Genomic DNA, 26039 nt, shown 5'->3' on the forward strand with positions numbered 1-26039 from the left:
CCGTGGCGGGCGGGACGTTGCCAGGAGTTCAACGTAAAGCCAGCCACATTTGAGTAATGACGTCGTGACCGCAGCAAATCTGGATCAGCTCCGTTGTACCCTGTTTTTAGAGATTGCTGTAGTGCTTTGATACCTGATGATTGTAAATGTAACTGTTACCATCGGTGAATGTATTCAGGCTACATATTATAATTATTATAACATTTACAAAAAGGTTTGCCACATTGTGAACGTTTGATAACATGCACCTTTTCATCCTAAATGACCAAACAAAAGTGTCTCTTTAAAGAAATCCTGCCTGACTACTGTTTTTTTTGTAAATGTGAAGCAGAGCAATATTATAAAAGAGCAACGATTACGTACAAAAATCCTAAACAGAGAAACACAAAGATTATGATCATTAGAAAAGCAATACAATCATTTGTAATCATCAATTACTTAAGCTATACAATTATACGTAACAAAACCCTCTTTGTCATTGTCTCAAAATCTGTCAAAAAGGACAATCAACTAGAAACTGTTTAGTGGCATAGTTATCCTGGTAGAATCAAATAGCAAAGGGGCTTTTCTGATTAAGAAACAGACTTTCTGGCAATATAACAATGAAAACTAGGAATTGGATATTGAATGCCCGTCTACCTCAAATGTTCTGATAGTTAGCTGTTGGGGATTTGAGAAACAAATACAATATTCCCTTTAATATCTTCACACGCCGCCTGGATGAAGACGGAGCGTTCGGTGCGGTTTGGTTCCGCCTGAGTATGTGCTGAGTAATCTGAGAGAGCGGAGAGAGCTGAGAGAGTGGTGTGAATGGTGAAAAGAAGTGTGGAGTGGAGAGAAGTGTGGAGTGGAAGTGGGAAATCCTTTTCTTTAAATTCCATGTTTGAGTTAATAAAAGTATATTTTCATTACAAAATTGGGGTGATGTGTGGTCTGGGGTCCTCGTTAAAACACGTGCAGTTTTTTGTATGTGGATGTGAGTGCTGTACTGTCAGAGTGCAGCTGCACGGGGCACAGTGCCACTGGGTGGAGTCACCAGGAGAGGAAACGGCTCTACACTTTCTGATCTCTGAGCCATACAACTGCATGAACTCTGCTGACCTCACTCCAACAGTGTTTCACGTAATATAGCAACATGCTAACTGAGGATCACAAGGATTTATTCACATCCTGCTCAGGATTGGAGCAGCAAAGTTGCAGTAAGAAACATTTATTAGCCTTAAGAACCGGCCTCATGTTATCTTTTTCTGTTTCCTTCCTCTGAACACAACGGAGGATCCTGCCTGACTCTGGATATGTTCTATTATTATGCTTTTTGACCAGATTTGCATACTACTGGCTCTCGTTATCTCACGCCTAGACTACTGCAACTCCCTCCAGGCTGGTCTACCTGCATGTGCCACCCGACCTCTGCAGCTCATCCAGAATGCAGCGGCTCGTTTGGTCTTCAACCTTCCTAAATGTTCCCACACCACTCCGCTCCTCCGCTCCCTTCACTGGCTTCCAGTAACTGCTAGAATCCACTTCAAGACAATGGTACTTGCGTACCATGCTGCGAATGGATCTGGCCCTTCGTACATCCAGGACATGGTTAAACCGTACACCCCAGCACGTGCACTACGCTCTGCATCAGCCAAACGACTCGCTGCGCCCTCGCTGCGAAGGGGACCCAAGTTCCCATCAGCAAAAACACGTGGGTTTGCTGTCCTGGTTCCAAAATGGTGGAATGAGCTCCCCATTGACATCAGGACAGCAGATAGCTTACACACCTTCCAGACTGAAAACTCATCTCTTTCGACTCCACTTCGAGTGATAGAACTATTAACAAAGCACTTATATACTAATAAAGGACTGGCTTATCTAAAGCCAGTTGAGTAGCACTTGAAATGTTTTTGCTCTATGAAACCTGATGTACTTATATGATTCTGTTTTCTTCAAGTTTGTATTTTGTTGGTCGAACGCACTTATTGTGAGTCGCTTTGGATAAAAGCCTCAGCTAAATGCAATGTAATGTAATGTACTGCATAAAAAACGCAAATTCAAACACAACACAAAACCCATCAGCTATTTGCAGCGTGTCTGAACTATTGTAACTGAAACTATTGTAACATTTTGAATACATATTGTCCTTGGGCAAGACACTTGACCCCAAAATTGGTCCTGTGGGGATTGCCCACATTATTGAATGTAATAAGTATAAGTATAATGTATAAGTCGCTTTGGGTAAAAAAAATACAATTTAATGTATCATTCTGGTTCATTTCCATGTGTCTTTCTTATTAGCAACCCCAATCCAACAATGAATGTATACTACTAACAATGTAATGTGTGTTGATCCAAAGTGTGATGTTAGGCAAGGCAAGGCAAGTTTATTTATATAGCACCTTTCAACACAAGGCAATTCAAAGTGCTTTACAAAAAACGAAATACATTAAGAAAATGGCAATGTATGTATCAAAATGTATATGGAATAGATTAGAACATTGATAAACTGTTGCTATCCTCATCATTTAAGTATTCACCTTTAATCTATTCATAGATATCTATTTTAAAAGGCTTCACGCTCTATAAAGGAATGAACAAGTTAAATAAACAAAACATTTGTGTTTAACAATCAATATAACATACATCAACAGAAAACGGGGCAAAGTGTGACGCATTGTGTTTCATTTAGCTTTATTTTGAAAATCCCTCACATGGTGAGAGCGCCGCTGGTCAGGCTTTTACAGCTGGGACACGCCCCTCCCGTCTTGTGACCGGCAGAGTGCAGCCAATGACAACACTCCATCTGTAAACATGGCGTCTGACTTCAGGTGGAGATGTGTGGTGCTCCTTCTCTGCACATATATGCTTTGTATATTAGCGACAGACAGTCAAATTAAGGCCAAGAAAAAGAAGGATATCCGAGACTACAATGATGCAGATATGGCGCGGCTCCTGGAACAATGGGAGGTAACGTTATGTTAGCTTTTCACTCAGGCAAACACAAGCTAACAACTAGCCTAGCTGTTAGCTAGGCATGTAGCTAGCATCATTAATAAGAACATCATCAGAAACATGTAACTGTGCAGAGGTGGAATGTTACTAAGTACATTTATTCAAGTATTGTACATACAAATTACTTTACTAGTAACATTTTCATATAATGCTACTTTATACTTTTACATATTTAGTTACTAATTACTTTATTGATTTAGGTTATAAATGCAAAATAGAAATCAACTAATACATTATCATATATTACCATAGGTTAAGCAACCCAGTATTTTAAAATGTAGTTCAAATATGCCCCACTTTTATTAGTACCTTTGCATTTTTGTACTGAAAGTATGATTTGATGCTAATACTTTTTTACTTTTACCTAAGTACAATTTTGAATGCAGGACTTTTACTTGTAGCCAAGTCTTTTTTACACTGCAGTATTGCTACTTTTGCTGAAGTAAATAATCTGAATACTTCTTCTAACAGTCAGAATGGAGTATGTGCGTCAGTACTTCCACACAGAACTACTGAAGAACAGATCATAATCAGAATACATGGGACTTTTATAGCGCTTTTCATGAAACTCAAAGACGCTTTGACAGAGAGTTAAGAAAAATAAAGACAAGAGAAGAAAAAAAAATAGATAACAAAGAAATACAAAAAGAGATAAACAGAACAGAAAATAGGGGGGGTCAGTGGTTGAATGCAGTGTTGAACAGGTGGCTGTTGAGTGATGTTGTGAATGCTGTGAGGGAGGAAGAGTCTCTGATGGATTGGGGTAGTGAGTTCCAGAGATAGACCGTTTACAGCTAACACAAATCTAAACAAAGTTTTCTCAAAATGTTGTACATTACAATGTAACATAAGCACTTAATGTACATGCACAAAGGTCATTAATAAAATACACATACATGTATGCAATATTTGAAAAAATAAGCATTCTGTCAGAGATGATTTTGACACGTGTATGAAGTGTTTTGAATTTGGATGTGAACCATTCTGGGCTGTATGTCGGTAAACAGATGTAAAGACACAGGAACACTTTGAGTATTGTATGAACTAGTTTGAAAAAGACACAGCTATGATATTCAGATAATGTCATTCAAAGGTTTTTGGACAATGCATTGATGACTCACCGTACAGGGCTGCTCCTCCTCATGTTCCGCAGGAGGACGATGACATTGAGGAAGGGGACCTCCCCGAGCACAAGAGGTCTCCTCCTCCCATTGACTTCTCCAAGTTGGACCCCTCCAAGCCTCAGGAGCTGCTGAAGATGTCCAAGAAGGGGAAGACTCTGATGGTGTTTGCCACAGTGTCGGGGGAGCCCACTGAGAAGGAGACGGAGGAGCTCACTGGCCTGTGGCAGGGCAGCCTCTTCAACGCCAACTACGACATCCAGAGGTACCTACTGTCTGACCTCCTTAAACATCAAGTGACACTTTGCAGAGTCCATTTGGTCACCATGAAGGATTTTTTAAATGTGGACAATCATTAACTAATCATTTTAACAGCTACTAAGTGTTCAAAATAAAATTGGCAGACAGGTGGAAGAAGTACTCAGAGCTTCTACTTAAGTCAAAATACAAGTACCAGAGTGTAGGAATTCTCTGTTTCAAGTAAAAGTCCTGCATTGCAAATGTAAAGCTAAAGTACAAAAGTATTGAGTGGTGCAGTGATGACGTATTTTTGTAGGCCGACCCCGATTAGATTTAAATAGGGCTGAACGATTAATCGATTTTAAATCGAAATCGCGATTTTAAATGATGCAATAAAAAAATCGCCAAGACTGCAAACTTTTTTTTTGTTACTTTTTTCTTTTCTTTTTCTTGTGTGTCAGTCATCCACACCAATCAGAAGTGCTGTGCTCCACATGTACCAGCCATTGTTAACCAATCAGAAGTGGCCCATGATAGAAGGTGATAGACAGATTAAATCAATCAATCAATGTTTATTTATATAGCCCAATATCACAAATGTTACATTTGTCTCAGTGGACTTCACAGTTTGTACAGAATATCAGTATGACAATACGACACCCTCTGTCCTTAGACCCTCACATCGTACAAGGAAAAACTTAGGTAGTCCAAATGTTTGGAAATGCATGTGTGTATAATAGGAAAATGAATCCACGAGGATATCCATCCAGGACCTATGATCCAGGACTACAGCCACGACTCAAGATCCAGGGCTCGCGATCCAGGACACAGGACCGCAGGATCATCCATGACTCCGGATCCCAGCGTATATAGACACCAAAAAGAAAGACATTTGGGGAAGCTGGGTTAATCGGAACATGAGAGTACACAGGTATAGACAGAGAGAAGGAAGAAGTAAGATGTCCCCAGACAAACTAAGCCTATATCCAATCACCTGCTAAGTATTTTTGAAAGTGCCTGCCCTTTCCAAATGGCTTCCAATGGAGCTTTCCTAGATGCTTTCTGAGTCATGCCAGTGATGACACCAATACAGGCCTGGAGTTGATTTATTTGGGAATAATTACGAATTGGTTAAAAAAATGGAACATAAGTTGTTCAGCACTACACTCGAGTGATGCCACAATAACTGTGGTTAACAGATTCATGTAGTCTCTGTGGAGGGACATCTTCAGTCTTCAAACACTGATGAACTAAAGGTAGTTTTGAAAGTCTTTGAAACAAGATATACTTCAACAGTGTGAATGAGAAAGCCCAGTGAAACCCTGGCTCATATTTCTGCAAGCGTGTGGTTATAGATCGATACACTTTTTACATTGTAATCAGATGAAATTCATACTAATTACACTCTAAAACAGGGGTGCCCAATACGTCCAGGGGTACGTCCATCGCAAAGGCAGTGTGGGTGGGGGCCTCACCTCGCGGAGGGAGCCTCATCTGAAGTGCAAAAGCGGCCCACCTTTATGCGCTCATGCGGCGCAATTGGTGTAAGCACAGTTTCTCCGCTGCTGCGAGGATCCGGCACACGCAGTACACTAGCCCCCCCCCCCCCCCCCCCCGACGACGACGATGCTCGCGGCACAGAGGGCCTCATGACTTTGCGTGGGGCCACAGATTGGGCAGGGGCGGCCCTGTAGGTAGATCTCTTTGACTTGGTCATTTTAAAAGTAGCTCCCAAGCTGAAAGAGTGTGGGCACCCCTGCTCTACAACACACTGCAGGTAGCTGCCATGGGGACTCCTTCAACCAAAAGCAATGTGATTTTTCATTGGGTTTTTTCAGAACATAGCAGAAAATAAGACCTGTAGCAAACACACTGTTGACTATATATTTACATGCTTTGTTCAGCAGGATTATCATAATCTGACCATATTTACTGATTTTCTTTATTGAAATCTAGACGTAAAGATCTAATAATAAGGCTATAAACAAACTACATCACGGTCATGTTTATTACATGTCACTTGTTAGACGCTTTTATCCAAAGCGACTTACATACTCAATACTGTGGGCAATCCCCACAGGAGCACTTTGGGGTGAAGAGTCTCAGGGACACAACGACATGCTGACTGCAGTGGGGTTCGAACTGGCTATCCTCTGATTCGAAGACCAGCGCACTAACCCACTGCGCCACACGCCTCCCTATAGTTTATCACCACCGCTAAGCTAAAGGTGGCTAATGTTCGACGTCATGATGTTTAGTAGTCTCATTTAGTCACTTACTAGCAACCAGGATAAAAGCTTCAGATATTCAAGAGTGTTGTACGTTACTTTTGTACTTTGTCAGAAAACAGAACCTTGTCAGCTTGTGGTAACCACAGACCTTATTTTTGGTGTCTAACCCAAAACATGTACAAAAAACAGTTGACTTCGAGACAGGAAGTGCCAACTCATTTCACTTGTTATTCCAACATAGCATATCACAGGAGCATCATGTGAGTTCTGTGTTTCCTCCGTGTCCCCCTGCAGGTTCGTGGTGGGCTCCAACAGGGTGATCTTCATGCTGCGGGACGGCAGCTACGCCTGGGAGGTTAAAGACTTCCTGATCTCCCAGGAGCGCTGTGCAGACGTCACCGTGGAGGGGCAAGTGTTCCCCGGGAAGGCAGGCAAAAAGGACGACAGCAAAGACAAGCAGCCTAATGAAGTCAACACTAAGAAGAAGGGCAAGAAGAAGTCTGAGAGCAAGAAGCCCGACCTGGAGGGAAACAGCGCCGGCCATCTGAAACAGGAGCTGTGATGGAACGGCACGCAGAGTGAGGAGGACTCACAGGGTCTTCTGTCCCGTGGTGATGGGCTGCAGGAGCATGTGACCATGCCTTTTCGGAACATTTTGGAAATCATTTTTCTGCCACAGAGTGAAATGCTCTTTAAAATCAGTGCTGTCTGGTTCCTTTAGTTACTTGTTGTTGTCCCAATATCGTCAGATGAAATCCATGGCTTTTTATGTTGTTTTGAAAGGTACTCGTGGCAACAATTATAAACCTTTTTCATTTCTTTCTGTGCCAAGAGCCATGTTGAGTGAATGAAGTGTCATTCTAGTTATTGATCAGACCTGCCGCTCTTGGTGTGTGTTGTGTTTGTTCACATCCAGCAGCATTTCAATATTGCACACACAAGTAGCACCTGCATTTCTGTTTGGTTTTTCACACAATATGAGAATAAATTCGTTTTTATACAATCACATGAGATGTCCTTCATTGTGTAGTCTAAAACTGAACATTGTAAAGTATCTGGTTGGCTGTGTTCATCCTGGGCCAGCGCTAAGTTCTGAGTAAAGGAAATCTATTGGACAAAAAGGTGTGAGTTGTCTGGTAACTGTCATGGTTTTTCTGTTCAGTCAGGCCTGTGAAGAAACTTCTTTTTCTATACTAAGGTAATACAAAATATAGCTTTTGTACTGCTGTCCATGTGTCCCATTGCAGTGTGTAAGTGAATTGCACTCTAATTTCCACTTCTAAATATCACTTTAAGTACATAGATACATCACCTTATGCATCATGCTGAATGATGTCGATCCTTTCAATTCCATCTCATTATAAATGGCCCTCAGGCCCGGAGGCACTGACTAAACACCCCGGGCCAGCTGAACGTACCTTCCACTTGCCTGCTCGGCCACTTACATGAAAAATATTACAAAAACAGTAAGACAAAAATTCACATTGGCCTGTGGTATTGGTATTTTGACAAGCAGTTTTGTTAAATTGTTGTTACTGCTACAACATAGCGTTTTGTGAGGCGGACGTCGGTATTGGATGAAAGGCAGAGAGCTGTCACCGGAGGAGTGACAGGGAGTATGAGAGGGAGAGAAAGTTTCAGCCACGCTGGCTTGATAGGTGGAGTTGGCTTCAATATGATGCCAATATAAACAAGGTATTTTTTGGCTCTGTACATCGATGCTGACCTGCTGACAAGTCAGTGAAGAGTAGAACATAAAAAGGTATATTCGGTAGAGGGAAATGTCCCAGCAGTTTAGGATAATGAATGTTATAGGCTACTATAACTCATTACTTAGCCATTATATGTCTACCTCCTGATAACCACAGGAAGGCAGAAAGCGCATTTTAAAAATAATAAAACTCATAGTCACCGTCAACAATGACCACAATATAATTATTTTAGGAAACCACATATGAACAATTGCTTTATAGAAATATATAGTAGCTAGTTATAGTGGCTATATACTTATCTACATATGATATTCAAGTAGCAAATCAGATGTGAGATTTGTGCTTGTTTAGGGACTCTCCACTGTTCCAGGGCCAGGTATTAGAGCGCTCCACATGACTGCTCAGACAAGGTATGTTTAAGGACTGCTCCTGGGCCAGTGGTATTGAAACTGACGCCCTTTTGCATTTCTATAGGTTGTAGATACGAGCATGGTTTTATATACTATCATGTTTAATCGTGTTTTATGCCGTTTGCTAAGACTTGATAAGTCGCTCATAAAACACAGGAGGTATGGAAACTAAGAACACCATATGTGGTACAGCTAATATAACACAACACATTAGTTGTATTTCCTTTAACTGGTGGATATAGAGTTGCACTTATTTATTTATTTTGGTGACGATCCGACCTCCATGCTGCTACTCTGGTTCAAACTGCATCCACCAAACAATATGATTTATCTCCACCTCCCCAAAAGAACCAAATTCTGACACGGTGTGAGATGTATTTTTTAGCTGTTCTGTCGTCATCTCCTGCGATGTTCTTCATAAAGTCAGTCAGAATGAATGAATGAATGGGCGTTTCTTTGACTATTTATAGGCAAATATGGGCGTTACGTGAAGCCCGCAAAAGCTGCACCGCATTTCGAGTCGATTGTGATTTATAAAGGGAAACCGGCGTAGGAAGTGCTGTACGCACAAATGTTTGGTGAATCGGAAAATGTCAGAACATTTCTGTACCTATTTTTTGGATTTCTACTACATAAGCAGTGGCGTTTTTATATGTACAAAAGTGGTGGGGCACAACAAACTTAGATGTCTATATATAAGCTTCTGCATCGACGTGCAGTGAGGTTCATGGCTGGTGAGGCACTGGCATTGACTCTTCTGGTTTACAAATATTATATTTTGACCTAAATCAAAATATATTATTTTCAAAACCTTTTTTTGTCTGATGCTTCGATTAATTTTAAACAGACAGTTCAACAAAAGAATACCCAACAAATGTAATTGTATCATTTAAATATTGAATTGTTCTCTCTTAGTAAGATCCCATTTTCAATACAATGGTGATCTTACCTTGACATGAAGATGAAGTCCATTTGCCTATCCTTCTGGACAAAAATGTCTATTACTTTTTTGTAAAAGTCCTCCTTATCTTCTTGTAGTTTCAAAAGTCTATCATAAATCTAATCGATAGATTTATGATTCAAAAATTATAAAAGTAGGGTAGACATGTGGATATTATCCGGCTGAACAAAACGTGTAACAGGTACGTTTCCCACAGATCTTATTTTGAGCTATTTTCTAAAATCCCATGGAGAAATCTTGTTGCTTTTTTGTGGAGGGAAGCCATGCGCAGCTTACTTCCTGGTTTTAGGATGCACCTCTCTCATCTCCTCTTCACACACCACACTTTTCGCGGCACACGTACTTACAGCCAATCAGCTCTGAATTATGTGAGATGACGTATGGTGGGGATGGCAGCTATAGAGCTGCCATCCCCACCATTTTTTTGCCACACACATTAAATAGGACAATACTCTGAGCATTCACAGTGTAGTTTTTACAGTCACCGTTCACTTAGACAGTGAGAGGGAGGGGCATGATCGGGTTTTGTCCCACATGGCTCTAAGCAGCTCAATAGGCACACACTGTAGACACTAATGACAAGAACACAGACTAAAACAGCAATGTACAGACGAATCAGATGATTAAACATGATCTTAAAATATATTTAATATATTTTCTGCATTTTTTTGGAATCATTATTTTTAATACTTTCTGCTGACACTAGGTGGGGCACCTGCCCCTAATGACCCGTCACCACTGTACATAAGCAACCTTCCCACGTGAATCCTACGCACGGCGTTATAAATGTGGCCCGTCCTTCTACTTAAGTACAAGATCTGAGTACTTCTACGACCTCTGCTTTTTTACTTGAAGTGGGGGCTGACATCAGTTTTTTAAGTTGTTTAAATACAGCAGCCCACAGTACAGTTTACAACCTTCCCATTTTCTTGTTTGTTTTTGCTGTGTGCTTTGCAATATTATGTGTAATGCAGTGAGTAAATAGTCCCTGGTCCTTCTGATCTGTGATTTACCCCCACCTGCTGCTGAGAGTAGGAAACATGATACACATATTACACTTTTCTCAAGAAGACACTGTGGTATTTTGCTTTTGTTTTGGATAAATACATGTGCAGACACAGCGTCGTTCAGACAAACATCATTTATTTCTGTACAAAAGTCCTGAAAGAAATTCAAATTCATGGAGCTTCATTACTTTACAAGCCCAAGCCACATATACAACACATCCAAGTGAACAGTGAGAAGAAGCCAAGTGTTATATTCCTGTATGCAGTATGAGTGTCTGCTACACACCTTTAAATGGACCTATATGGTTTCTTACTGTACATACAGGACAGTATGAAGTATCAAATGCAGGTATGTTCATCAAATAAAAGCTGGCCCTTGTAGATTGGATACACTGTGTCTGTACAATAAATAAGTATAAAATATAACTCTTAGCAATCTGTGGATTTTTAAAAACACATTAAACATACAAAACACTAAATTACTGTGACGACATCCGAAAAAAGACCAGCTATTTCGGCATGGGGAGGGGATTTATTTGTACCGCCAAATTGAAAGAAAGATCTCTGTCATTTTGAAAAGAGGAAATTGCACATTTAAACATTCCTTGACTTAACATTTAATTGAATCTTTTATATTTTGATGGACTTCTTGCTGGTTCACTCCACAGATGGATGGATCACAAACACAGATATAGAAAAAACATTGGAGGAGAACATCACAATATCAAGTGCTCGGAATGAAACAGAGCAGGTAAACAACCACGGGTCTGGATGCAAAACACTTAACGTTTCTCTTTTGGTTTCTTCTTCTTCTCTTTTCTCTCTTTTAACAGTTTTGTCAAACAAAGCAGGCAAAGAAACACTCCACACCACAGAGTCCCTGCATGGGAAGATGCTCGCTGAAGTACAAACTCTATACATGCGTTAGATTAGCTGGCTCACGCTCATAGCATTGCTCCCTCTGCTCATATACAGGCTTGCAGTCGCATCATCAAAACGCCAAGCAACTGACGGTCTATTGGAGAATCAGCCAGTCATTAAACAAGTACCAAACAACCAGGCTGGAAACAGACTCTTGGAAATATTTGTTGTTAAATGATCAATATAAATGAATAAATGTGAATAATGGAATATTTTTGTTGTTGTTGATGTAGGTTATCTTCCTCTAATAAAACCTCAATTATACAACTATTTTTTTACGAGACATAATACTCAGCTCTTTTACTTCGGTAAAAGTAGTTATACAACAGTTTTAGAAATACTCAAGTCAAAGTCCTGCATTTAAAGGCCTCACTTTGCGTTCGGGGTGTGCATGTAAAAGTACTACAAAGGCTGAAATCCCTGTGTTCCTCCAAAGGGAGTTTCTCTCCATCGAGGATCCCTCTTGGTTGTACGTAGCCTTCCCTATTCCATGTGCTTTGTCTGTTCATAGGTGTTCTTGAAAGAAGTCAATTTAGCTAGTTGAGGCTTTTGATCTGGAGGTATTTCACCCAGAACATGATGTAGGGTTTATACATCAGGCCTGCCAAATCTTCTTGATTACCATGAACAGCTGAAGGATGTGGTCGAGGAAGGGGCATCTGGCCGATTTTTCTCCTTTTAAACACTCAATCTCTCGTTGAGCACTATACCCTATATCTGCCAATGTCTTCCCTTATTTGGAGTGTAATAATCCAATCACTGTCATTTCTCTCAGTTCTCTTTTGTTTCATTCTTCCCTCAATGACTTCTATCTTCTCACAGCATCGTATAACTGTGCCATCAGTATGGAGTAAAAAGGTTTGATGGTCTCCCTACCTACACGCTGACTATGTTTGTGACTTTCCACAACCAACAATCACCTCCAATTCAACCAGTGATTGACTTGGTGTTCGCAGAGGTGTGAGACTTTATCATTTTTCACTCTGTTCTGTTCCAGGCAATAAATGCCTTTCAGAAGAGAATGGCCGAAAGTGTGTTTATCAACACTTTGAAAACTATCACATCTCGCCCTTCTGCAAAGTCTTCACCCTCCACTGAAAGGCTTCCATTTTGCATTTAGACAGGTTCGAAACAACACATTATAGGAACTAGATCATTTCATGCAAAGCTCGACCATATACATCACCAAACAGCTCTTTCTAACAGTGACTACCACACCACAGGATTGATCAACATGTGGCTGTAGATGTCAGACTGCTGGGGTGAATCAATAGTGAAGTCTTTTAGAGGACTGTCTATGTTTCTATATCAAAGCTTTACAAGGTGCACCTTTATGTTGAACAAATATTTACTTTAGCTCACAAGCTAAAATAAGGTCAACAAAATACTTCTATTAGGGATGTCAATGGCAATAAAATGTTATGGAAAAACAATCAGGCCTATTAATCCATGGATGTATGAAGAGACCTTGAAACACAGTCGGATTCAAGACCCTGTTCATTCCTGTTAAAGTTGCTCAGTGGCGCATTAAGCCCAAAATGGAGCAAATGGAGATTCAGAGAGTGACCGGCGACTTTGGCCGCTAGACTACTTGAGTTGTCTTTAAGGGCCGCCTCCGATTACCCGCTCTCGGCTCATTCAAATGAATAGAGGGAAAATAACTCTGGCTTCAGATTTTTGCGCATGTTATAACTTCTAGACTCAATGATGTAAATAATGACCATAAAAGTCGTTGTACTGGGTAGTTCAAGTCAATTGGAACACTTGTTTTTGGGTCAACGACATCACGGACTGAAACGACAGATGTAGTACCACCGTTTGGACACTACAAAAAATGCCCTTCTACTGCCAACGCACTTCCTTGGTCTGTTCTGTGCCACTGTTAGCTTAGCTGTTAGAATACAATATGGCCGCCAGAGAATGTGTTGAACCTTGACTCCCTCTACTGAATCTCTTACCCACTCTGACACACTTCATCGCTGGCCCTGGGACAGCTTAATCCCCTTTACATTACACCAAATCACATCATTCTTTCTCACTGCCAAACTTAAAATAAAAACACACCACTGGTCCTGGACAATGGCTTGGAGCAACTGACTATGCAGTGCTGGTAGTGTGTATGTGTAAGTGGGTGCATTTTTGGGGGGATAGGAGGTGGTGGTGGTGGGGGTGTAATTGTGTTTAGTATCTCCTGGGGGCTACTTAGTCTCTTGGTTGTCCTCCCCACTCTCATAGCTTCATCTTGTGGACCACAGGGATGGGCAGCACCTGATGGATCTTGGCTCGCTCTGAGTTTACTTCCATACGGATCCAGTCAGGGTGGAAGGAGCCCTTGAAGCCCACGAAAGCCATTTTATCTGCAGGAAAAACAAAAACAGCTAGTGAAGTCCTCAGGGCGCAAGGGTGTTTTAGCATTGATCTATGAATGTCCTTCTGCTTGATCAGATATGAGTAGTCCTTCCTTTTGGTTCTGCAGTTTTTTGATGGATGTGTACTTGTAATTCAACGAAGACAGTTTTGGCGGCCAGGTTGTCTCCTTTTACAACTGTTGACAATTAATAATATTCAAATAGTAATATTTGGAGCTGGTTAAAATGCAACCAATAAAACAACAGGGCCATCAGCTGCGTTTCTGTTGAAAATGCTACATGTTTTTATCGATGTATTTAACGTACATTGTAGCCACTGGGCAAATGTATCTCCGTAGACCTTGTTAAAGTTATAGATACCTTTCAATTTGATACTTTTGTCTGCTCCAAGTCTTTCCAGGACTTTGGTCCAGGGTCCTCGGGTCAGCAGCCGGCCCTTGGACGTAATGAGGACGATGGAACTGAAGAAAGGTTAAGAGAGACAGAGAGGGTTTCTTTGAAATCCCATTGAGTTGTAGTGGAGTAAAGTGCAGGTTACTCTTTTTGCACTTACAATTTGTAAGTTACAAACAATACTTGAGTAGTAAAGGTACTGTCCACCACTGAAAATGCTGCTGCGGAATGTATTGTAGTTGAACAGAAACTGGTGTTTACCCGTCTCTCAGTCCGCTGACGTAGTTGTCTATCTGTGCAGGGATGCCCTGTAGGATGGAGTTCCTGAAGCTTTTGTTCTCCACCAACTTCCCATCATTCCCGTCAATTACTGTCAGCTGCACCCCGTCTTCTGGTTGGTACATCTTCTTGCCGTTCACCTGTCACAACAGAGCCACTCGATTACACTACAGTGTGATCTATAAGGACAGAACTAAACATTGCATTCTTGTTGAAGTGGCTACATGTCATGGGTGCACAAGGGAAATTGTGTGCCTCTATGATGCTCTCTAAATATTCTACATTGTCAGCATTTCTGTTCTGTAGCCCGTAACCATTGGTTGCAGTCTTCAACCAAAGTGTGTGTAACTCTACTGATGTGCTGTGTGTATGACAACAAAATGATACCTCAGTAAAGGCAAAGTCCTCCTTGATGTGGAAGAACCGAGTGCTGTAGGACTCCAGGATGACTTCCAGGAAGTGTTCTGGTGATCGCTGAGAGTAAACAGGCAGATAAACAGAGTTGGAATTAATGCACAACATTTGGCATTTCACAGAAGCAATTTAAACACTCACTCGCCACACTTTCAATCACAGAGCTAAGGGAATGATTTTACATTTCCAAGGACTGCTGTAGGGAAATGAAGATTTGAGTAGCAACACAAATAAACAAAAGCAAGACAGTGGCTGGATGCAGAGTTGAAGAGGATGTAAATAAGGTTGCATACATTGTATTTATACGGATACGCCTACGAAGCTTTAAACAATTGGTCGTTTCTTTTTTTTTGTTATTTGTTTCTTATTTTCAGCAAAAAATTGAGACAATACTACCATGCGAGTTAGTTAACCCTTAAATGGTTTCTGTATCCTGGAGGATACATTAATTTGACAGGCTGTGTCCATTTGTAATATGGTCGTAATAACAGTGTAATTACGGTGTAAGATGGGTACAATAGGGTGTAAGATGGGTGTAATATTGATTTTGCATGCCTTTGAGGGTTGATGTTCTTCTGAAGGCATGAACACTACCACCACTACAACTGTCTTTGTTTACAGCAATGTGAAATATATTCTCACCAGCCTGGCATTAGGTATCTTTCTGGGCATGGGCACATCCACAACGGGCATCTCAGCGTGTCGGGGGTAGGCCTGGGCCATGCAGTTGCTGGGGGGGCTGCCTTTGGGGATGACGGCGGTGATCTTCACCCTCTCACAGCCCTTTGCAGAGCAGAAGGCAAACTGCTCCCTCTCGTTGTGAGCCTTCACCTTCAGGAAGAGCAGGCTGCAACACACAGGAAAGCTTTGTTATAAACACATATCATCTTTTGAATAATCATAACATATGTATCTCATAAATATAAATCTCCACACATCATTCTCAGCAAATATCTTATAGTTACATGAAAACTAAGTCTTCATTAGAAGACAATTCCCTAATACATGAAAAAATGTAGATTCGATTTTCATTAGCAACATCTTCCTTTATTATGGTTTAGGATGGTTTATAAGTAACGTTTTCTTTTGTGAGGCAAACTAATGTAGTGTTGTGTGTTTGTATTTGTGTTTCTGTGTGTGTTTATTTGATACTAAGTGAGGCCCGATAACAGGGAGCACACCAACTGCATGGGCCACCAACAGTTTTCGGGCCTGGTGTGTGTGTGTGTGTGTGTGTGTGTGTGTGTGTGTGTGTGTGTGTGTGTGTGTGTGTGTGTGTGTGTGTGTGTGTGTGTGTGTGTGTGTGTCTGACCCAGTGTCCTCCTCCCAGTAGTAGTATCCTCGGGCCAGCTGGGAGTGGTTGACCTTGTCCATCTGCGTGGTTCTCATGAAGACGCCGGTCTTGCGGGTCTGCTTGGTCAGGCGGTTGTGGATGTCAGCGATGACGGTGAAAGTGGTGCCTTGTGGGTAACAGAGGCCAACGTTGATCCAGTCATTCCTGAAACATCCCAAACAGAGCAATACAGTACGGATTTTATTTCACAGCAAATCCTCTTTTCACATCGAGCAAACAACACACACTGTTATTATTATTTCTACCTTTATTTAATCAGGGGAACAGAGCTGAACAAATTAGTTGATCAAAAACATATAAAGAAAATCATATTTTAATAAATATTTGTTTCAACAACTTATAATGAAAGAAAGATACTATGGCTTTAGCTTGTCTGCTAAATATATAGTTAACTGAATATATTTTGTGATTTTCTTACCATTGGCTTAACAAAAAGTAGATTGATGATCAAAATAACTGCTCAAGTAAGTGATAATGAAATTATCACAGCTGGGGTGAAATGGCATTAAAATATGTGGTGTGAAAATATGGAAGCGTAACTTATGTTCATGTGAATGGGTGGCAAATTGCAAGTTGTTGTTATTTATAGGTTATAATCCTATTATTTGACTGGTCGGCCCACTTGAGATGTATGTGGCCCCTGAACTAAAAGGAGTTTGAGACCGCTGCTTTATAGAAACAGCCACTCATGCAGTTTTCCTCTGTGACCTGTAGATGGGGCCATTGGCCATTTCATCCATTGAAATAAACTGGCTCCACACTAAGGGGGTTGGGGGGGGGGGGGGGGGGGGGGGGACTCAGGCCACGGGGAATAGCTGCCATGCTTGAGATGACAACTGGCTTTCATGCAGTTAAAGTAGCTTCGGGCTTCACTGTAAACACCCTCTGAAGGGAGGAGCGCATTCTGTGGGGACTCTTGATAAATAGCAGTGACAGGAATGAGCTGAGGGCCCTCATCCGTTTACTGCCCTCACCAAGAAGTCTCTGAGGGACATCAGGAGCATTTGCAGAAAGCATTTACGAGGAACCATTGTCCAAAACCAAATGAATGTTGGCAGTTGACTTCCCATGTAATCTTTCACAATAACATGTATGTCTCCCTCTGTCTGTAGTCTTTCTGGATACTAATCTGTTTGGACACACCATACAGTGGGGGACATTTACTTGAGTACTGTTCTTAGATACGATTTTTAGTTGTCCACGTTATGCTATTTAAAACTGAATCTCATTCTATGATATTTGTTAGTTGCTATATTACGCATAATAACATCATTATATTTGTAAAGAAGATGAATGCCAGTATGTTGCTGTACTTTCATAACCGATCATTGAACAATGTATACAAAGGTTTCTATGACCCCCCTACTGGTTGCTGGTACCTCGTCTTATTCTCTGCATCTTCTACCCTATCTACCAAGATCAGTTGCATATAATAACAACTTAATACACTTTGTTTTAAGTGTTTACTATTATGTTTTATGTCCTGATATTATATATATTTATTGGTTATTTTTGTTAACCCTCCCGTTTTTGAACATTTTTCACATTTCATTTGGCAATAACTTTGGTTGTGTTGGTGACAATGGCCTGCTTTTTTATAACAAGGCTATGTTCTCGATCTATTTTGGAATTCCAATTAAACATTTTCAAATGGGCATTTAATTCACTGTGTAACAAATCGACTACGCTAATTGACCATTCGGGACAACAATGTCCACTGCAAAAGACTTTGATAAAAACATTATATTAAAATATTTTTTTTACCACTTTTTTGGGTTTAATCTTTAATGCAACTTTGGTCACGAGTCCAAGTCAAGTCTCAAGTCTTTGTGGGGTGAGACTTGATCAAGTCTCAAGTCTTTGGTCACGAGTCCAAGTCAAGTCTCAAGTCTTTGTGGGGTGAGACTTGATCAAGTCTCAAGTCTTTGGTCACGAGTCCAAGTCAAGTCTCAAGTCTTTGGTCACGAGTCCAAGTCAAGTCTCAAGTCTTTGTGGGGTGAGACTTGATCAAGTCTCAAGTCTTTGGTCACGAGTCCAAGTCAAGTCTCAAGTCTTTGTGGGGTGAGACTTGATCAAGTCTCAAGTCTTTGGTCACGAGTCCAAGTCAAGTCTCAAGTCTTTGTGGGGTGAGACTTGATCAAGTCTCAAGTCTTTGGTCACGAGTCCAAGTCAAGTCTCAAGTCTCTAAAAAATAAAAGTCTCATGTCTCTTCTGGTTGTAATAAGCCTTCTATTGTCTGCTGCTATCCAGTCTGTTAAGAATACTGCACAGCTATATCTAAGAAATTCAAAGCATTTACTGTATTATTATCACTCCTATATCTATTAGCATACAGTATCAGTACTGATTAGTTGTTTGTTATATGATCACTTTAAACAGGCTATTGCAATGCAATATGAGGAAAAACATCACACTTTAGCTAAATGCAAACAACTTATAAGCAAAACACTTCAGAATCAGAAATCAGTATCACAAATACTTTATTAATCCCCCGCAGGGAAACTGTGTTAAAAGTACTTCAAAGTAAACATTTGTTCTGTGCCATTTGCAACTAAAAAACTATTGCTGCAATATTATCTGAAATATACTGAACTGGTGATATTAAAACATGACCTGTTCCAAAAGAGATATCTACCATTAACACCATTTACCAGCCAAATGCTGGTAAATCATGCAAGTGGCTGGTACTGTATGTTGCACGCACCAGCCACAAATAACAATGGCAATCTATTGAGTGGCTGGTAACATTTCAACATTCACTAGGCTAGCCATTTGGCCAGTGGACAAAAATGTAAAAATGTGACCTCTGCAACCGTATTGTTTAATTGCACTGGGTCTCTAATTACATCTTTTAAGTCTACTATAAATAAACATATTCCTCTATCCTCTCACTCAAACCCAGTGTAATGGTAACCTGATAAACCTGTAACATTAACGTTACGTGGTCAACAATAAACCTGTAACCTGCCTATAAACCGACAGATGTATTTATGTATGTAACTATGTATTTTTCTACGTTTAACGTTAGCCAGTAGATGGTGGCAGCGGAACGTAATGATTAACGTTACCGACCTTTTTTATGTCATGTCAAGAGTTGGATGTCAACGCCACTCAACGCAAACAAGTGTGACAAGCAAACATTCACTCATCTTTTCAAATATTCAGTTACAAAGCTAGTAGCAAGCTAAGTTAACATTACATAGCTGATTCTGAGCTAAACATGTTTGCTAACCGTCCATATGCGTTAATGTGACTGACCTCTCCGGGTGAGTTTTCAAGTGCCTGATGAAATTTGACGTTGTTGCACCAGCATCCTTGATTTTAATATTGCAGACTTTGCAGTGTGCGCTCCTTTTGTTGGTGCCGCCGGCGTTTTGTTCGAAGTTTTTATAGTTGAACCTAATTACAAGCGGTACAGCTGCAGGTGTGCCGCCGGTCGCCATGGTGTTACCATGAGGTAGTGCGAGAGGCGCGCACCTGCGTAATGAGGTTACCATGGTTACCATGAAAAAAAGGAATGACGCCCGTCAGACTTTCAGAGTTTCCTCAATGTTAATACGCCAAAAATAGAAAACACAATGATTGTTCACGAGTCCCAAAACACGAGTCCAAGTCGAGTCCGAAGTATTTTGAGCAGGAGTCCAAGTCAAGTCTGAAGTCTCTGTGTGTGCGACTTAAGTGCGACTCGAGTCCGAGTCACAAACTCGGGTCCCCATCTCTGGATCATAGATCTCTTTTTCAAGGGAGACCTGCAAATATATTTTAATGCTCATATTTATACATTTTGCTCTCATGCACATTCATTCAATGTTTACATTTAATATTATAAATAATATATGCATGTATGAAGACAATATATGTATGCAAGAGAATAATGTGTGTATGTCTGAAGACAATATATGTATGCAAGAGAAGAATGTATGTATGTCTGAAGACAATATATGTATGCAAGAGAATAATGTATGTGTGAGAGAGAAAGTATAGTGGAAACGGAAGGAGTATGGTTGAAACGGAAGGCAGGTCATTATCACGCTGTGATTGGCTCAGAAGGTCGAGCGGGGCGGGCTCATGTTCAGAACTTCTGATTCAAATCAACATGATGGAGGGAGATGAATCCGTGTATCTACGGACCATTTGTTTTTCTTTATTCAACAAGTAAACGGAAGAGCGTCTGAGAGGCGTTTTTGCTTTTTGTTTTTTACCTTACTAAATGGTCTAATGGTCATTGGAGTGAGGGGAGTGATAATATTATAAACAAGGTGAATTTAACGAAAACGGCTAAGACACATATTGAGCCCAGAAAATGAATGTTATTAAGGGCTGTAAATATAATAAGCCTCTGTCTAAAATGTACAACATTGTTAGGAGATTTAAACTATACAGCGATTCTGCACTGCGGTCACTCAGCCGTCTCTCGAGTTACTTTTTCAAATCAGCTGCTCTTCATTTTTTTCCCTGCTACACTGAACAAAAATATAAATGCAACACTTTTGTTTTTGCTCCCATTTTTCATGAGATGAACTCAAAGATCTAAAACATTTTCTATATACACAAAATAACCATTTCTCTCAAATATTGTTCACAAATCTGAAAAAATCTGTGATAGTGAGCACTTCTCCTTTGCCGAGATAATCCATCCCACCTCACAGGTGTGGCATATCAAGATGCTGATTAGACAGCATGATTATTGCACAGGTGTGCCTTAGGCTGGCCACAATAAAAGGCCACTCTGAAACGTGCAGTTTTGCTTTATTGGGGGGTCTGGGGGGGGTCCGAAAACCAGTCAGTATCTGGTGTGACCACCATTTGCCTCACGCAGTGCAACACATCTCCTTCGCATAGAGTTGATCAGGTTGTTGATTGTGGCCTGTGGAATGTTGGTCCACTCCTCTTCAATGGCTGTGCCAAGTTGCTGGATATTGGCAGGAACTGGAACACGCTGTCGTATACGCCGACCCAGAGCATCCTAAACATGCTCAATGGGTGACATGTCCGGTGAGTATGCTGGCCATGCAAGAACTGGGATGTTTTCAGCCTCCAGGAATTGTGTACAGATCCTTGCAACATGGGGCCGTGCATTATCATGCTGCAACATGAGGTGATGGTCGTGGATGAATGGCACAACAATGGGCCTCAGGATCTCGTCACGGTATCTCTGTGCATTCACAATGCCATCAATAAAATGCACCTGTGTTCGTCATCCATAACATACGCCTGCCCATACCATAACCCCACCACCACCATGGGCCACTCGATTCACAACATTGACATCAGAAAACCGCTCACCCACACGACGCCACACACGCTGTCTGCCATCTGCCCTGAACAGTGAAAACCGGGATTCATCCGTGAAGAGAACACCTCTCCAACGTGCCAGACGCCATCGAATGTGAGCATTTGCCCACTCAAGTCGGTTACGACGACGAACCGGAGTCAGGTCGAGACCCCGATGAGGACGACGAGCATGCAGATGAGCTTCCCTGAGACGGTTTCTGACAGTTTGTGCAGAAATTCTTTGGTTATGCAAAGCGATTGTTGCAGCAGCTGTCCAAGTGGCTGCTCTCAGACGATCTTGGAGGTGAACATGCTGGATGTGGAGGTCCTGGGCTGGTGTGGTTACACGTGGTCTGCGGTTGTGAGGCCGGTTGGATGTACTGCCAAATTCTCTGAAACGCCTTTGGAGACGGCTTATGGTAGAGAAATGAACATTCAAGTCACGGGCAACAGCTCTGGTGGACATTCCTGCTGTCAGCATGCCAATTGCACGCTCCCTCAAAACTTGCGACATCTGTGGCATTGTACTGTGTGATAAAACTGAACATTTTAGAGTGGCCTTTTATTGTGGCCAGCCTAAGGCACACCTGTGCAATAATCATGCTGTCTAATCAGCATCTTGATATGCCACACCTGTGAGGTGGGATGGATTATCTCGGCAAAGGAGAAGTGCTCACTATCACAGATTTTTTCAGATTTGTGAACAATATTTGAGAGAAATGGTTATTTTGTGTATATAGAAAATGTTTTAGATCTTTGAGTTCATCTCATGAAAAATGGGAGCAAAAACAAAAGTGTTGCATTTATATTTTTGTTCAGTGTATATTTGACACGTGATACAAATATTTTTTACCACAAGTTCTTAATAAAACTGACACTGTTGGACTCGGTACTAGTTTGACTGCTACTAACAATACATTGAAGTACTTTTACTGTGTATTTTTTGAGAAATACTCCGTCAAAGTCCCCTCCAAAATCAAGCCGCTTCTGCTAAATTGGGAATTATTTTTTGTTTCCATTAGTTCTTCGTGAGATTGATCCTGTTGGACTCAGTACTAGTGAAACTGCCCCCACAAGTACTATGAAGTACTTTTACAGTGTACTTACTTTATAAACTCTGAATCTTGTGGTGCTTGAAGAAATACAGACGGGTTAAGCCGGCCAGGTTATATGCCTTTTTTGGAGCCCTTTTTTGCAATATTTATTAAAATATCACTATTTATTTAAACAAACCACTATCTGAGGATAACACAAGCAACCATAAAACGCCCTTTATCTAGAGCCATTGAAGCCCATGAAGAATTTATCCTTCCACAAATATTTTCATCTGCTGTATTAATAAAGTTGCCACGTGTTTTCAAATTCAAGTTAAGGCACTATCTGTGCAGAACATTGAAAAATATTCTTCATTTGCAGTATTTTATTTTATTTTACATTACATTGCATTTAGCTGACGCTTTTATCCAAAGCGACTTACAATAAGTACATTCGACCAGGAAGACACAACCTTGAAGAAAACAGAATCATATAAGTACATCAGGTTTCATAGAGCCAAATATTTCAGGTGCTACTCAACTGGCTATAGATAAGCCAGTCCTTTGTTAGTATATAAGTGCTTTGTTAGCAGTTATTTGTTAGTAATTCTATCGCTCAAGGTGGAGTCGAAAGAGATGAGTGTTCAGTCTGCGCCGGAAGATGTGTAAGCTTTCTGCTGTCCTGATGTCAATGGGGAGCTCATTCCACCATTTTGGAGCCAGGATAGCAAACCCACGTGTTTTTGCTCATGGGAACTTGGGTCCCCCTCGCATTTTAAAAGTGTTCAGAAAGACTGCATATATCAACACACTCTCACTCCATAATCGTCCAGGAGCGACGTTTGGTCAGTGCCCGTGGTGTCCAGTTGTGACGCTCCTAGGCTCCTTTAGCTTCATAAAGGGACGCAAATAGCTTTCAACTGATTGCAATGTATTCCCATCTGCGGCGGGATTTGACGCTCATGGAAGCACGGCATTCGTTTGTGTCGGCTGCCCTTAAAGGCAATGTGAGCGTCCATTCCCATTGGATAACGGAGAATTGTACACCCGGAAGTAAGTATTCCCCTTACTGTCGATGGATTTTACAGTGATATCTGCACTACTCATCGACTAAAAAACACCAGATTATCCTTGTTAATTACACAACATTGATTGGTTTAAATTGGGTGCAATACTTTTGTATTGTTCCCCTTTGATTCGGAGAAACAAATATTTTTTCAGAGTAAAGGATGGCAGAAGACACTACACTACCCAGAATCCCCAGCTATCGTTTGGACTACACCATGTGCTCTGTTTGACAAACCCCGTTTTTTTTCACCATTCATTCCAATGACTGGCGTCTATGTCACGTGATCTTCAAATTTCTCCCTGCAGAAAAAAAAAACATGGCCGAACTTCGTTTTATTCTCGGTGGAAAATGCCTATTTTAAAGTTAGTTTGGCTTTAAAATGCCTTGTGATGTAATTTGATGCGAGAAATATGAGTTGTTATTTCAGATTATGTGTGCAGTGGATGTACTCATGTACATGATCTTTAGTTTGCTAGTTATTACGAAGATTACTTCAGGAAATTGCGTCCATATAATGTTTTCATTGTTACCAAGGTGGTTGCTAGGGACGCTGCTATCGATATTATTTCTGTTATGTTGTGTAACTGTTTAATGGTGTTATCTTTATTGCTACCCCCTTCCCCGTCAATGTATAGTGTTGGTCCACAGCGCAAACGTATTAGTTTAACAAAATCCGCATCTAAAGATACGTTATTTTCCCCTGTGCAATTCCAGTCTCACATCTCACAGCACATCGTCATTAACAAATACCGGAAACAGACCGAAAACATTTTTTAAAAATAAAATAATACTTTATTCCGAGTGTGCTTGCTTTTCTCTTTGAAAGTCATCACATACCGGCATTGTAATACACGGTTCGGCTGCATTAAATATTACATATCTGCCGTAGTTCTGTATTTATAGAGCCCTGATGAGAAGACTTCTAGACAAACATGAGGAACTGAAAACGTGACGTGGATCATAAATATATCAGCCATTAAACAACATCTTACATTTCTTTTCACACAATACGTCTCCTTGCAGTATCAACACTAATTCGGCTGACTTTTATATTTGATCCAATTGGTAGATAGGCTGTATTTACACCATAAAGGTGCACAGCTGATATAAAGGGACACCTAGTGGTTAAAGCATGTTATTGAATTTCATTATTTTTATTATTAGATATTAATAGGATCCCTATAAAGTATATTAATTACTCGTTATTCTCTACTAATAGTTCATTAAAGACTGTATATAATGACTATTATGCACATCCCTTTCAAGATTTCAAGATTTTCTAAGGTGTATTGACATATCATATAGGCCTACACAACTATGGTGTAGTTCTGCATTGAATGAAAAACTTGGGTCGCAGGTTCCTCAATAGTGCATTACAAGACATCTATCAATATTTGTGCATACCTCCAGCAATGTTAACTATGTTGAAGCACTTATTTTAACTGATATTATACATAATGTATTATACTCTTATAAGATGTATGTAGATATTTCATCTCCGACCTTGTCAGGTATTGAACAATCAATAAATAAAGAACACAGAATTGTTAAATATAAAACACAGAATTTGTGTGATTATACTAAATGATTTACAAATAAACACCACTGCATATTTACAACTGTTACACATGCTGATGTAACGCAAATGTTCCAACTTGGGATCAATAAAGTATATCTTATCTTAAGCTGATCGATGGCTACTGCCATATTTGCAAAATGTGCCTCTGAACCTTGACAAGTGCATGTTTCAGGCTTATCAATTAATGTAATGTAATGTAATGTAATGTTATCAATTAACAACAGGGGTCACAAACATAAGACCAGCTGTTAAATAAAGCTCTTCTGACCTTAGCTGGCATGTGTGTAGATATATTAATGCTGCCCATTATAGGCACAAGCAATTTTCACCCATTTATTAATGATATGTTTTAAATTTGAGTGTTTCCTATCCCCTAAACCTCCAGGGGTGTACACAGTTTAATACTGGCAACTTCTTATTATGGGAAATACGAAAACGTCTTTTAAAACTACAACTCCCAGTAGAGACGTGCCATAGATAGAGAACATGTTGCGAAACACAATAGCCAGCATGTGTAGTTCTGGGGACGGGGTGGGGGAGGGGGGGATTGGGTGGACCCGTTCAAATCCAGTTTTGGACAGTCTGCCGTGGTTCCATCCCATTTCAAGTGCTGTTCGAGGCTCGGCATAACCCTCGGAGCACACTCTCCAATCACAGAGCTTGAGGACTATCAC

The 26039-nt window shown here is 40.6% G+C and overlaps 2 protein-coding genes across 2 annotated transcripts in view; one reads left to right on the forward strand and one right to left on the reverse strand.

The window, feature by feature from the left end:
* The first annotated feature begins 2722 nt into the window (after positions 1-2722).
* On the forward strand, positions 2723-7597 carry mesd (mesoderm development LRP chaperone). The gene is made up of 3 exons (XM_034226997.1): positions 2723-2952; positions 4151-4383; positions 6884-7597. The coding sequence occupies exons 1-3, from the start codon at positions 2797-2799 to the stop codon at positions 7149-7151; spliced, it is 657 nt and encodes a 218-aa protein (XP_034082888.1). The 5' UTR covers positions 2723-2796; the 3' UTR covers positions 7152-7597.
* Positions 7598-10798: 3201 nt separating this feature from the next.
* Positions 10799-26039, reverse strand: part of cemip (cell migration inducing hyaluronidase 1) — a gene marked incomplete in the record, with an annotated part of 278643 nt that continues 263402 nt past the window's right edge. Inside the window, 6 exon segments of the mRNA XM_034226980.1 lie at positions 10799-13957; positions 14330-14430; positions 14624-14781; positions 15029-15115; positions 15698-15902; positions 16368-16553. Coding sequence (XP_034082871.1) covers positions 13830-13957; positions 14330-14430; positions 14624-14781; positions 15029-15115; positions 15698-15902; positions 16368-16553 — 865 coding nt within the window.

The sequence above is a fragment of the Gymnodraco acuticeps genome, unplaced genomic scaffold, assembly GCF_902827175.1.
Source record: "Gymnodraco acuticeps unplaced genomic scaffold, fGymAcu1.1, whole genome shotgun sequence".
Lineage (NCBI taxonomy): Eukaryota > Metazoa > Chordata > Actinopteri > Perciformes > Bathydraconidae > Gymnodraco > Gymnodraco acuticeps.

Coding starts and splice junctions, on each gene's coding strand:
- mesd (XM_034226997.1), top strand. CDS start 2,797: ATGGCGTCTGACTTCAGGTGGAGATGTGTGGTGCTCCTTCTCTGCACA. Junction 2,953..4,150: donor GGCTCCTGGAACAATGGGAG/GTAACGTTATGT, acceptor CATGTTCCGCAG/GAGGACGATGACATTGAGGA. Junction 4,384..6,883: donor GCCAACTACGACATCCAGAG/GTACCTACTGTC, acceptor GTCCCCCTGCAG/GTTCGTGGTGGGCTCCAACA.